A 14,270-nucleotide genomic window follows, 5' to 3' on the forward strand; every position below is an offset into this window, starting at 1 on the left:
GTCCCATTTGTGCATTACATATCAATATATGCCTTAAAGTTATAATGTATATAATTTGTGGTATTAAAATAGTTTGGTGTGACATCCGTTTTGCATAATATGCATGATACCCTCATAAGCATAACTCGACATTATTACATAATTTAATTTAGGGTAATATCATTTTAATTTAAAATTGTTTTAAGTGGGTTGTCTTAACTAATTAGATATCCGCTTTTGACGATTTTAAATTAAAAGCATATCCCATCAGTGACACCGTAGAAATTGATTTATCACTTTTAAAATTTGGGAACGAAAGAAAAAGAAATATTCGGCTATTTAAATTTATCGAGAAAAGATAGTTAGAACTTATCTAAGATCTGGTCTCGATATTTGTAAATAATCGAATATTCTTTATCTTTCTAAAGACTTGGTAATTTTAACTTAATCAATCTTGTTGCTTTTGAATATGGTGGAATTTGTGTGTTGTTATTTGTTGGGGATCATAAATCAAATTAAAATCGAATTTGTAAATTTCATTGCAAAGACATTAATTAATCGACTAGGTACCAATTTAGGGCGGTGTGGGGGTGCTAATCCTTCCCCACGCGTAAACGACTCCCGAATTCATTTTCTGGTAATGCAGACTTAAATTTGTTGTTTTAATTAAAATTAATTTTTATTTAAAATGACAAAACATTTTTGGGTGCCCAATCACACCCTAATCAAAGATTGGTGGCAGCTCCTCGAACCATATGTTTTATTTTAAAAAGGAATCCCAAATTTTTCGAAACGAGAGGTTTTTATAAATCACATCATTTTTAATTAAAATTCAACCATAAATAGAATAATTAAAGATGATGCGTTTTTCAAAATCTCGTTATCCCGCCGTTTAAAAATCGTTTCGACAGTATCGACATATGATTACAACATTTTTGATAACTTAATGTGAATATATTGTATGCAATTGGATTGCTTATATATAATATGATATATATATATATATAGTATTATGAGGCATTAAATGTGATTTAGTTTGATTATTTGTCAATCTACAATATATATAATTTAAAAAATACAATCACGACACACGAATGTGTGTCATCTTTTTTAACGACGTGTACTTTAATGACACGCAATGTAAGTCATACATGCATGTCATATATTTATGACACGAAAATGTGTGTCATCTTAATTTATGACGGGGGCTTCAATAACGCTCAATGAACGTTATAAATGTGTGTCATAAATGCACGTCATAAATTTATGATGTACAGTTACGCGTCATCTTAAATTCATATCGGTGGCTTCAATGACAGACAAATATGTGTCATCCGCACCCATAGATGACGCGCAATGCGCAAAGGGGTTTTTTCTACTAGTGTAAATGTGAAATATAACAATGAATACTCTTTGCTATTATGTATGTTGATAATTTTTAATTTTTATTTCGCAGGCTACATATACTAATGAATTGAGAATTATGAAAAAGATCCAACTATTTTGGATTGGCAACCTAATACGTATTGGTAGTGTGTTGTCTATATCTGAGGTAATTACATATGAAATAATAATATCATAGTATTTCTTATTATGTATATTTGATGTTAAGAATTAGTTTTATTAGTGAAGTGAATCGTTTTCTTAAATTAACGTGTTATTTTTTGTTGTTGTTTTTTACTCTCATGATAAACATGGCTTGGTCTTATTTCATGACAGATAATGGTTGCAGTTGTCCTTTTCTGTGTCCGCTGAGAGATAAAGTTTAGTTATGTTATTATGTAGAAATGTATGCAGTGACATTGCATAATTTCTTTTAAGTTTTAATATTTCAGATTCCAGATTTTATGAAGTTGGTTTTAATATTTGAAATTACAATTTATGATGTTTAATAAACATAAGAATATTCAAGACAACTTGCAATTGAATTTATGGTGTTTTATGTTTGTATTTTTGCTTCGGTAATCAAGCTAGAAGATATTAAATTTAAATTTTTAACTTGTACATTCGAAGACCAATGTTTAATTACGATATCGGTACATATACGGTATCAGTACCTGTGGCAAGCCTTAAAAATCCAAAAAACATAGTACGTATGGATACCATATAAGTATTGGTACCATGAAATTCAATTCATATTCCAGTATGAAATTGTGGTTTCGATACATCTATAGTATCGATACTCGTTGGAAGCCTAAAAATCAAGAAGCATCGTATGTATCGATACTGTTCTGGTATCGGTACCATATAATTTAACTCATTGTCCAGTTTAGAATTTAGGTATCGATACAATGTTAGTATCGATACGGTGAATCTATAACCAATTCCAATAGGTTATGCCGATACTGATACATAAGGTATATCAGTACATTTTAATAGGGTATCGATACTCAGTCTTTACAGTACCAGTACGCATGGTCATTTCAACTATAAATACCTCCTCATCCGATTTTCCCCCAAAATATATCAACCCTAACCCTAACAATGTCGGTTCCTCTAAAAAACCCACCTATTTTTCACTCAAAAATCAAAATCCTTCACCATTTTTTCAAGGCTTTGAAGGGATTTAATCTCCAAACAGCGAATCGTGCATACCCATCACATCTTAGTCATTTTCCCAAGGTATTATTTCCTTTTTTATTTAATTTTGTCCACTATGTTATTTTAATAGGTTTTTGATTCTTGAATGAATTTTTTATAGGTTTATATGGTTTAGAGTTTAGGTTGAATTTTTTGTTTTAATTTTATCGAATTTAATATTTAGATATTGGTTTTATACATCTAGACTTAAAATCTAAAATGGACTGTAAATTGATGATTATTTGTACAATGTATATTGTTTTTGCAGGAATTTGATTTCAAAATGGCACTAAAATCGAAACTTACGACTAAACGTCGTCGTTCAAACAACCCGTCTTCGAGTTGACCGATAAACAAACCTCAACCTCAGCCTCAACCCGTACTCATTTTATCAAGTTCTTTTGACGAATGTTTAAAGAACCCGAATACATAAACCAAAGAGCAAACTTTGATTTTTTTTTCAATCATTTATTATTAGCGATGAGTGTGTTGTTGATTATGAATTTTTTTTTTGATCCCAATTTTAAATTCCCCTACCTAGGTCTTATGAGGCGTTGGAAATTTATACTTTCTTCATCTTACTCCACAATATTACCTCACTTTAACCCGAATATTTTTTTCAAAGCTCATTGTATTATTGATGAACCTAGTAATAGTGTTATTGTAAAGTCTTATCAAGACCTTTATGCTAGACACATAAAATAATTCCCATCTATCTAGGTCTAGAAAACATTGGTCCTTGCGATGAGAATAAAAAAAATCATGGATCTCCACCTATCGACTTTGTTAGATGCCTGAACGCCCATGACTGATTTCTCCATTTGCTTATCACTTGATGGTTTCGACCATCCGGTGGCAAGTATTCTACCATTAGGATTGTCAATGAGTGGTGGATATAACCTAAGTCATATCTTCATTAAGGAGAACATAGATTGCGCAGTGGATATTTCTTTCCCTCTAGGAAATAAAATTGATGAATCATCTCTTCGAAGGGCTCATTTCCACATCGTTAACAATGAGGGTTTTTTTTCTTCCACAAATACATAGGCAGCTCTAGCACCTGCAGTAGCTCGGGAAGCTAATATGCCAAATGTTCCAACACCTCAAGGAGAAGTCTATTTGACATCACTTTCAGAGATGATCACTCAGATGGAGGGTCGCATTATACATCGTTTTGATACAGTTGAGGAGCGTCTTAACATCTTGGAGTATTCGGTTTAACTCTTTCAGGATAATAACGAGAACGATACACCGGAGGTTTAGATTTATTTTATGGCTTGTTTTGGACTGTTTTAGATCTTTTTTTATTTTTTTGTGGCTATGCCACTTTGGAACTTTGGATTATTTTTAGTTTTATTTTGTTGTGGCTATTCCACTTTGGAATATTTTGGATTGGATCTATTGGAATATTTATTGTTTATATTTAATATTTATGGTCCTTGAAATACTATTTTGAAAATTGTTCAACTTTATATGATTCAACTTGAATTTGATTGAAATTAGATTTCTTATTAATAAAATTTATTTTAATTAGATACAAATTTTCATGTGTTATTCGACTAAAAAAAGTGACCAAAAAAGAAATAGGAACAACACCATATTAATGCTTAGATAATAGTCATCATTCATAATTTTTTTATATATCATAAATGATGACATTAACCAAAATTCAATTAGTATAGGATAACATAAATGGCAAGCCGCTTATACATTTTGGGTAACGATATGTAGACGATATCGATATGGATGTACAAACTTGAAAATCCACGAATCATCGATGTTAATTCAATAGTTTATCCAGCATAGAAGTATAGTATCAATACACTAAAGGTATAGATACATTGGATGTAACTAGTAAAACAATGGTATATGCTAATATCGATACTTCTTGTGTACCGATACACCTTAGCTTCAAGGTATTGATACACTAAAGGTATCAATACATTGGATGTAACCCGTTATACAATATTATATGACATTATCGATACTTCTGGTGTACCGGTACAACTTAGCTTCTATTAGGTCTTCTGAGGTTTTTCAGTTTAGTTGTTAAATGTTAATAAAGTTTATGGAATCAACACATATTCTTATGAAGAATTTAATGCTCCACTTTTGGAATCAACAAAAAATATCATAAGACATATAATCATTCTAAAATGTGTCATGCTTTGAAAAATCTAATACACTACCATTATTCTCCATTATTCAGCATTGAATAAACTATATTAAAAATCGAAATCCATAACTTGTTAATCATGTACATACAGCTTACGCAAATCATAAATATCAACTTCATTGTGTTTGTTTGCAACAAGTTTTGCCAAAATTCTCAGTCATTCAACTCCCATATGTTACGTCTACACAATAATTTATAATGTCATTCAATATCACACAATAGTTAAATAAAACTACATGATATACTTTACGGTGAAACTAATTTTTGACCAATCGTTTCGTTATTGCCTTCTATATACTTCAATATGTACATGCCACAATCATCTCTAAATCCAAAATGAAATAAAATAATTTATTACAAAGAAATAGATAGTCCAAAAAATAGTAACTTTAATTTTAAATGTAAATGACGTACAAATTTGGCTGCTTCGATAATCCAAGAAAATGGACTGAAAATTTTGAAACATTTTCGAATAATCTACCCAAATGAGCATGCCTCTTATAGATATGCGGAGCTTCACGCAACTGTTACAATACACGTATTTTATCAGTTTGCATAAACAACTTACAATATTTTCTGCAATATTTTTACGGACTTCATTGATGCCAAGAGAGTACACAAAAAATGTATGTCCCTCCACAACATCAACAACTAATAAAAAACAATGACGATCAATTTCATCATATAAAGGGACATATACCTTCAAAATCATGTGAGGTAAAAAGCATAGTCAACCACATACAAGTAAATAAATTTTTTTAAATATAAATACATGTTCAACATGATTACTATCAATAGGCATAAAGTCATTTATCCACCGATTATGAAATTTGAAAAGATTAATATTTCTTCTTGTCTTATGATCACGTGTGACATATTCAGTAAGGATATTTTGAGATATGCATTAAATATAAGTGTCAAGAAACAATAAACTTTAAATTATCCGATCTTTATCCCATAAATTAATTTTTACCAGAAAGGAGATAGGCATATATAATTTCTTTCGCATAGACGCTTCTCTCAAGTGTAAATCGTACACATACATATCGATAGACTATTAAATATTTCAGTAGAATTCGAATGTATGTGTACGATTTGCATAATTCAGTGTTTTTATATATGAGAAAAATTTAATTTAAATTTAATTTAATTTAATTTAATTTTAAAATAACCTTAATAAATAATTTAATTAATTCTAGTTTAAGTAACTAATTTTAAACATAACTATTACGATATTATTAATGATATATATTTATAATACAATTTTAAGAATTAAATTACAATAATTCATCTATATAATTTTATATTTAAAATAATTTAAAATTTGTTATGACGCAACTTTTAGCATACTGTGATATTACATAACGATTTTTAACTGCAACAATCATTATGCGATAACCTTTAAAATATTACTATATAAGTGTTAGTGTATGTAAATGGATGGTATATAAGTTCACGTGAACTGTGCATGATGGTTGTGCAGCTGAGGATTGATTCACTGCAGCTGATCATTTGAAGTAGTTAGTTTGTTGAGTTAGTTACATCATCGGTTATAGCTATAGTACTAGCTATAAATACTCCCCTTGAGAGTTGTAATACACACGAATGATATAATGAATTTCAGAAGATTCATTTCTCTCATTTACTTTCTTTCTTGTTTTTCATAGATTAGACATTTGTTTTTAATCTTTACATGGTATCAGTTGCCAAAATGGTCCTGCAGTTTCTGTTTGCTTCTTTTCTTGGAGATTCTTGGAGGTTCTTGCCCTTCTTTGACAATGGTGAACTTGCAACAAGCTGATGTTCAGTCTCCGGTGAATACCACAGTTACCTCAACGCCATATGGCTCTTCAGTCTCGTCCAGTGTGCAACATATACCCAAACAAGATGTCATAAAGCTTACAGAGTCAACATACCTTCTTTGGAAGCATCAGGTGACCCTTATAATTGATGCTATGGGTTGATGGCTTACATCTCTGGTGATAATCCTGCTCCATCTCAGTTTGTTACAAATGAGTCTGGGCAGCTTGAGGAAAATCCAGTGTATCCTGTGCATAGGCAACAAGACAAGTTGCTTGCCTCGTGGTTGTTGACAACGGTTAGCATGGAGGTTTTGCCACATCTTACGGGGCTCACATCCTCTCGCACAATCTGGAATGCAGTTTCAAGATTGTTTGGAGTTCGTTCTAGTGCCAAGATTTCTTCTCTAAGACACAACTTCCACTCTCAGAGGAAAGCTGGCTTGACTGTAAGTGATTATTTAGCCAAGATCAAGACAATCTGTGATTTGTTGAATGTTGTAGGTTGTGTTGTACCTGAACAAGAACAAGTAAGTGTGATTCTTGCTGGGTTGTCAATGGAATTTGAGTCAATTATTGCTATAGCATCTCGTGATGTAGTGTCACTGGATAGTCTCACTGAAATGCTCCTGGATTGTGAGGCTAGGTAGAAAGGTTTTTTAAGCGATGGTATTACTGCGAATATAGTTGTACAACCAAAAGAAGAGAAAGGGACAAGGTAATGAATACCTTCCCTGGTGACTGTGGAACTCTTCCTGCAAAAACAGAAGGATAAGAGTCATTTGTTCGTACTGCACCTACAACTTTTGTATCCACTGTGCCTAGTATGGCAACAGCTCACAGTGCTCCAAACCACTCCAATGCTCTGTGGTATCCAGACACTGGTGCCACTCATCACGTATCAAATGATCTTGTACCCTTCAATTCAGGTATGTCATACAAAGGTAACAACACTCTTTTAATGGGAAATGGTGAAGGAATTAAAATTGATCATGTTGGTTAAGGCTTTCTGTCTTCTAGTCTTAGACCTCTGGTGTTACAGAATATGCTACATGTCCCACACATTAAGAAGAAGTTGTTGTCAGTATCTCAATTCACTCATGATAACAATGTGTTTATTGAGTTTCACCCTTTTGAGTGCTTGGTGAAGGATGCACAGACTCATAACATTCTGCTGAGAGGGAAGCTCACACATGAAGGTTTATACCAGCTGCTACCGTATGAAGAAAAGAAATCTTGTTGCATGGTGAATAATGTGACCAAGGCTTCAAACAGTCTGGAACTTTGGCATAGGCGCTTAGGACACTCCTGTGAGAAGACTGTCAAGAATGTTATGAAAATGTGTAATGTTTCTAGTAGTGAAACAAATTGAACAATATTTGTTCTGCATGTTTACAAGGCAAGGCTCACAAGCTACCTTTTTGTAATTCGTTGACTGAATACAAAGAAATTTTTCAGCTGGTTGTGTCTGATGTGTGGGGACCTGCTCCTGTAGTTTCGACTGAAGGTTACATATATTATGTATCATTTGTTGATGTGTTCAGCAGACATACCTGGGTGTATCTAATCAGAAAGAAATCTGAAGTCAGCCAATGTTTTCTTAATCTTGTAAAGATAGCAGAGGTTCAGTTTGGGAAGAAAATCAAAGCATTGCAGAGTGATGGTGGAGGTGAGTATCAGGCCCTGAAGAGTTGGTTTTTTACCAATGGTGTACATCATCGAATCTCCTGTCCCAGCACGTCAGAACAGAATGGGAAGGCTGAACGAAAACATCGCCACATTGTTGAGATGTGACTAGCCATGTTGGCTCAAGCATCACTGCCGATAAAGTTCTGGAGTCATGCCTTTACTATGGCAGTGTATATCATAAATAGACTACCTTCTGAGGTCATTTCAGGCAAGACCCCGTTTGAGGTTCTCTATCAGAAAGCTCCTGACTACTCTGGAATGAGAGTGTTTGGGTGTGCTTGCTTTCCCTTCCTGAGACCGTTTAATCAACATAAATTGGATTTTCGATCAAGACAGTGTGTGTTTCTCGGGCCCAGCACTTCACATCATGGGTACAAATGTCTAGACGATAATGGCAGAGTTTTTGTATCTCGACATGTGAGGTTTGACGAACATGTATTTCCTTTTGATAAGAATCAATTTGTGTGCATGTGCCATAGACAAGAAATTGTCACTACTGGACAATTGCCTATATTATATAATAAGTGTGGAGCCACACTGCTTGGAAATCATCATAATGTGCATGGGGTTGGAGCCACCTCGTCTTCTGCACATAGTGATAACCTTGGGACCATACCACTTGGAGCTATACGAGACAATGCTCATGGGACCACACCGCTTGGAGCTATGCGAGGTGTTGTGCATGAACATGGGGCCACACCACTTGAATTAATAACCGTTCACCATGGTGCGCATGATGGTGCGTAAAGTCCAAGTAATAGTGCCCTTGGCGTGGTGCCCACTCGTGTTGAGACTTCAAGAAATACATGCGTTGAAGAGTTAAATAGTAATGCTCATGGTGCGCCAAATTCAAATGTGCATGGGCTCCAAGGAAGTGCTCGTGGGGTCCAAGACAATTCTCGTGTGGCAATTGTATATAAAAGGAGGAGTAATGCGCCTAATATAGTTAATGGAGGTTGTGTTGGCAATGCACATGGGGTCCAAGGAAACTATGAAGCAACTTTAAATAATGATAATGTGCCTATAACGAACAATGGTGTGCATGTGGTCCAAGGAGATTCTCGTGGTGCACATGTGGTCCAAGGAGATAGGGGTGCGACAAACATAAATAATGGAGATAATAGTGGAAGTTATAGTGGTGGCAACCCAACTTTTCGAGACAATGGTGCGCAAATTTCAAGCTATGGGACCGCCGCCCATGATAATGACGATAGTGCGAGCAATGGGACCATGCCGAATGTTGAAAGAAGCGCGAGCAAAGTTCAATTAAATGCCCATGATAATATTGAATGTAGTGCGAGCAAAGTTCAATTAAATATTAATGCGCATGATGGTGGCTCATTTGTTGAGTTGGCAAATGCACGTGGTGCACATAATTCAAGTCCTTTTGAGTTGGCAAATGCATATGGTGATGGGACCATGCCGAATATTGAATGTGGTGTCGGCTCACATTGTAATCAAGGTGCGTCAAACATTAATAATGAGAGTATTTTTAATGGTTGTTCACATGGAATCCAAGAAAGTCTCGATAATGGCAATTCTGGGAGTAGTTGTCGTGCACATGGGATTCATGAAGAGAATCACGATGATAGCAATTATCGTGGCAGTTCACGAGAGGTTCAAGAAGAAAATGGTACAACAGAGCCGTGCGTTGAAGTTCAACAAAATGTGGAGAGTGGTGTACCAAAAACAGTCTCCAATGTTCATCCCATGATGACTAGGAGTAAGCATGGAATCTGGAAACCAAAAGTTTATAACGTTGCAGGTTCAGATCGAGAACCATCAAATATCACAGAGGCCTTGATGAGTCCTCATTGGAAAGAAGCTGCACAAGCCGAGTATGATGCCCTGGTAAGGAATGACACGTGGACACTAGTTCCTCTTCCCAGAGATAGGAAGGCAGTGAACTGTAAATGGATCTTTCGAGTAAAGAGAAATGCTGATGGCTCGATTTCAAGGTACAAAGCACGCTTGGTGGCGAAATGTTTTCTTCAAAAACCAGGGATCGATTTTGATGAAGTCTTCAGCCCGGTGGTTAAGCCTGCAACGATCAGGGTAATCATTTCCTTGGCATTGTCACGGGGGTGGAAGCTGAGACAGGTTGATGTCAAATAATGCTTTTTTGAACGGGCTGCTCACTGAAGAAGTGTATATGTCTCAACCGCCAGGGTATGAGCAAGGCAGTGGTGAGCTGGTGTGTAAGCTACACAAGGCAATTTATGGGCTGAAACAAGCACCGAGGGCCTGGTTTGAGCGACTGAAGGCATACCTGCAATCTGAAGGTTTTTGCCTAGCTAAGTCGGATGCCTCTCTTTATGTTCGAAAGACCTCGGATAGCTTGGTGTACTTACCGGTGTACGTTGATGATATCATCTTAACAGGGGATAAAGAGGTGGTTGTTCAAAGTGTTATAGATAGACTGAATGCTCAGTTTTCGTTGAAGGATCTTGGACCATTGCACTTTTTCCTATGAGTGGAAGTTAGTTATGAAGGTGGTGATGTTATTTTGAGTCAACAAAAGTATATCCAAGACCTTTTACAGAAACATGGTTTTGGTGAAGTGAAAAGTCTGCCCACCCCTATGGTTTCTAACATAAAGCTGTCAGCCAAGGAAGGAACACCACTTGAAGATGCTGCACGATACAGAAGCATCGTAGGTGCTCTGCAGTACATCGTGATCACTCGACCTGATGTGGCATTTGCTGTGAACAGGGTGTGTCAATTTATGCAAGCCCCACTGGATGTTCATTTTCTGGCAGTCAAGCGAATACTTCGCTACCTACAAGGCACCATTGATTTTGGACTGCGTTTTACACCCCCTCCTCGAGAATGACTCTGACTGGGTTTGTAGATGCCAATTGGGGTTCAGATGTTGATGATAGACGGTCAACCTCAGGGTTCTGTATATATTTTTGTGGGAACCTGGTCTCGTGGAGCTCTAGAAAGCAACAGGTTGTTGCACGTTCAACTGTTGAGGCTGAATACATGAGTGTGGCTTGTGCAGCTGCTGAGATGGTGTGGCTTCAATCTTTGTTAGGGGAATTGCATGTAGTTTCACATGGCAAGGCCATATTGTGGTGTGATAATACAAGTGCAGTTGCTGTATGTGCTAATCCCGTACTGCATTCCAAGTTCAAACATGTTGAGCTGGACTTGTTTTTTGTTCGAGAAATGGTGGCTATGGGACAGCTACAAGTGCATGAAGTTCCTGCAGTTGAGCAGGTTGCTGATGTGCTGACCAAGCCTTTATCAGCCCCTTGGTTTCTCAAACACAGACAAAAGGTTGCTGGTGGTGCAACTTAAGAGCAGATCAGATTGAGTCTGAAGCAGGTTTGAAGTTGAAGGTTGCAAGGGGAATGTTAGTGTAAATGAACTTTCATTTCATTTTGGGTTTGAATGAGCATTGATCATGCTTGTGCTTCTTGAGCTTGAAGAAGGTTTGAAGTTGAAGGTTGCAAGGGGAATGTTAGTGTATGTAAATGCATGGTATATAAGTTCACGTGAACTTTGCATGATGGTTGTGCAGCTGAGGATTGATTCACTGCAGCTGATCATTTGAAGTAGTTAGTTTGTTGAGGTAGTTACATCATCGGTTATAGCTATAGTATTAGCTATAAATACTCCCCTTGAGAGTTGTAATACACACGAATGATATAATGAATTTCAGAAGATTCATTTCTCTCATTTACTTTCTTTCTTGTTTTTCATAGATTAGACATTTGTTTTTAATCTTTACAATAAATGTTACACTACGTTGCGCAATTTATTACTGTCTCCGGTGCATTCAGGTCTCTCATGTTAAAGGTGGTACAAACCCCTGGTAGATACTTTCAAAATAAATGTCGATGGGACTTGTCTCCGTTCACCTGCATCGATAGCTATTGGTGTTCTAGTCCGGGACAGTGCTGGATCAGTCATGGCGGGTGAAGCATTACTAGTTGTGGAGACTCGATCGGGTGTTGTTGAAGCTATGGTGCTTTCTCGGGGGATTAGATTGGCAGTGGGTTTAGGGCTTTCCTCGGTAGTGATTGAAAGTGACTCAATGAGTGTTGTGCAGCAGCTTCAAAATCATGTAAATGACCGATCTACCATTCGGTTCTACCTTCTTGAAGCACGCCAGTTGTTGCAGCTTCCTCGATTACGTCTATTTCCTTTTCCTCTGTAATTCCAGATTGGCTGACTTAATATTTGATTAACGAATGGTTAACTTAAAAAAAAAACCATTGATCATTTATGTAGTTTACTTTATTAAAAAAAAAAAACTCATTTGAGGGGGAAGTAGAAAAGGGAAAACTTTCCCCTGCATATTTCAGTATAATTCGAATGAAAACTTTTGAAAGTTTCTGAGTTTTAAAAACGATACCCAGAAATAATTCAAAGGAAGAAAAGGTTGCTGATTAGTTAAAAGAAAATGGCTGACAATCTACTTGAAGGATTACCACCGCCTTCTCATCACCAACAACTATAAGACAGAGAAAAACACCAAGGGAATCAAAGCAATGATCAAATTTCTTTTTCTTTGAAGACGAGTAGCAGCAACAATAACAAGGAAGCTTCTCCAACTCCGGTTCTTAAAAGTGCTCTCAAGAGACCTAAGCCTACTGAATCTAACCCTGAAGGTAAACCCAACCCATAATTTGAAGAATTCTCTTTTTCCCTTTTGGTCTGTGAGTTCATATAATTTTATGTCTTTTATGCGATTTTGAACTCTGACTGCCGCTAACTTATTTTCTAGTGTGAGTGGAAATTGAAATGGGTTTTGCTTTTTGGAAGCTGAGAATGTGATTTTAGATTATAATTTTGGGATTTTACAGCATCATTCAGTTCAATTTTTTCTTCAATGGGTGCATTTATTTCAGGGTTAAGAGATTATTGGGCTTGGATTTTGGAAGTATTTTTGTTATTGTGTACGAGGTTAATATGTATTGCAGTTTGGAAGAAAGTGCTTTGGGAAATATAATTCTATATGGTCTTTGGGTCTTGTGAACATACCCTAGCATTTGGTTTGTGAGGGACTAGGAGCGAACAGAGATTAAATTTTGAGTTCCCTATGTTTATGTGTTTGGAAAAGTGAAATGGAAAGGAAGAAGAATTTTAGTCCTCGTATTGATTTGAATATAGATTCTAGTTGTATAGGTTTCAATTTATAGAAGGAAACTAATAATAAGAGGGCAGCATGGATATATGTGGTCTTATGCATATGGTGGTGCATGGGATGAAGAAACTGAGGATTTTGTGTCATAATATTTTAATGATATGGAACTTGGATGTAGAAATGATTTGATTTGGCATAATGAATCAAGGGAAAGTACTTGTATGCTATTATTGTTTGTCTGTTTATTTAAATTCTCTTATTTTATTATTCTACTCTGCAAGTTTTCCTTGAAGCTTAATGTTTTGGCTGAACTCTATCTGCAAGTGGCTGATTAGTTATGCATTGTACTTCCCAGCTGCTGTACAAGAAAAGCGCTTGAGATTTAAGATTGCATCACATATCAAGAACCCCACCAAGTTTTCTAAGGCTTCAAAGCTTGCCATACAGTTTATACAGTACTGATTTTTCTGTGCGAGGCGATTATCATTCGCTTTCTCAGCAGCACAAGATGCAGCTGAGGTATGGCTTTGGTTTGTCTTGCAAGTGTAAGGCTTTCTCCCTTGAGAGTTTTCTTACCTTCAAGTGCCTAAACAAGAACCAGAAGAACCAACTGACTTTCTGGACATTTAAGGCAGTGATGGCAAATGACTTTTTAACCGAAGACAACTTTGTGGTACGTACTTTACTTTTACTTTTAGCATGTTGTGTTGTCACATCACTGTCAGTCATGAGTTATTCATTTTACTTTTTAGTATGTTTTGTGTCAACATCTTTAAAACTGATTCCCTTTTCTAACTAGTACAAAATTTGTTATTGATGGTGTGTTTTTATGTTGTTTCTGAACTTCATTATAGTTTTCAAAAACAGCTAGTAAATTAAAAGATGAAATATGCCGTCTTCCATTTGCGACTGACGAGGATGACACACATGAAGCAGCTACCCTGAAGGACGA

General features: G+C 35.8%; 1 protein-coding gene and 1 long non-coding RNA gene across 2 annotated transcripts; both read left to right on the plus strand.

Moving 5' to 3' along the window:
• Positions 1 to 6,698: 6,698 nt before the first annotated feature.
• Positions 6,699 to 7,184, plus strand: LOC120154905. Its single transcript, XM_039166530.1, has one exon. The coding sequence runs from the start codon at positions 6,699 to 6,701 to the stop codon at positions 7,182 to 7,184; it is 486 nt and encodes a 161-aa protein (XP_039022461.1).
• A 5,430-nt stretch (positions 7,185 to 12,614) lies between these two features.
• On the plus strand, positions 12,615 to 13,916 carry LOC120154933. The gene is made up of 3 exons (XR_005518919.1): positions 12,615 to 12,842; positions 13,674 to 13,837; positions 13,902 to 13,916. It is a non-coding gene; the product is annotated as an uncharacterized LOC120154933 (long non-coding RNA).
• The last annotated feature ends 354 nt before the right edge of the window (positions 13,917 to 14,270 follow it).

This window comes from Hibiscus syriacus, unplaced genomic scaffold, assembly GCF_006381635.1.
Source record: "Hibiscus syriacus cultivar Baekdansim isolate YM2019G1 unplaced genomic scaffold, ASM638163v2 tig00111151_pilon, whole genome shotgun sequence".
In the NCBI taxonomy this organism is placed as follows: domain Eukaryota; kingdom Viridiplantae; phylum Streptophyta; class Magnoliopsida; order Malvales; family Malvaceae; genus Hibiscus; species Hibiscus syriacus.

What these genes read in the sequence shown, in the direction of transcription:
- LOC120154905 (XM_039166530.1), top strand. Translation starts at nt 6,699, where the DNA reads ATGGCTTACATCTCTGGTGATAATCCTGCTCCATCTCAGTTTGTTACA.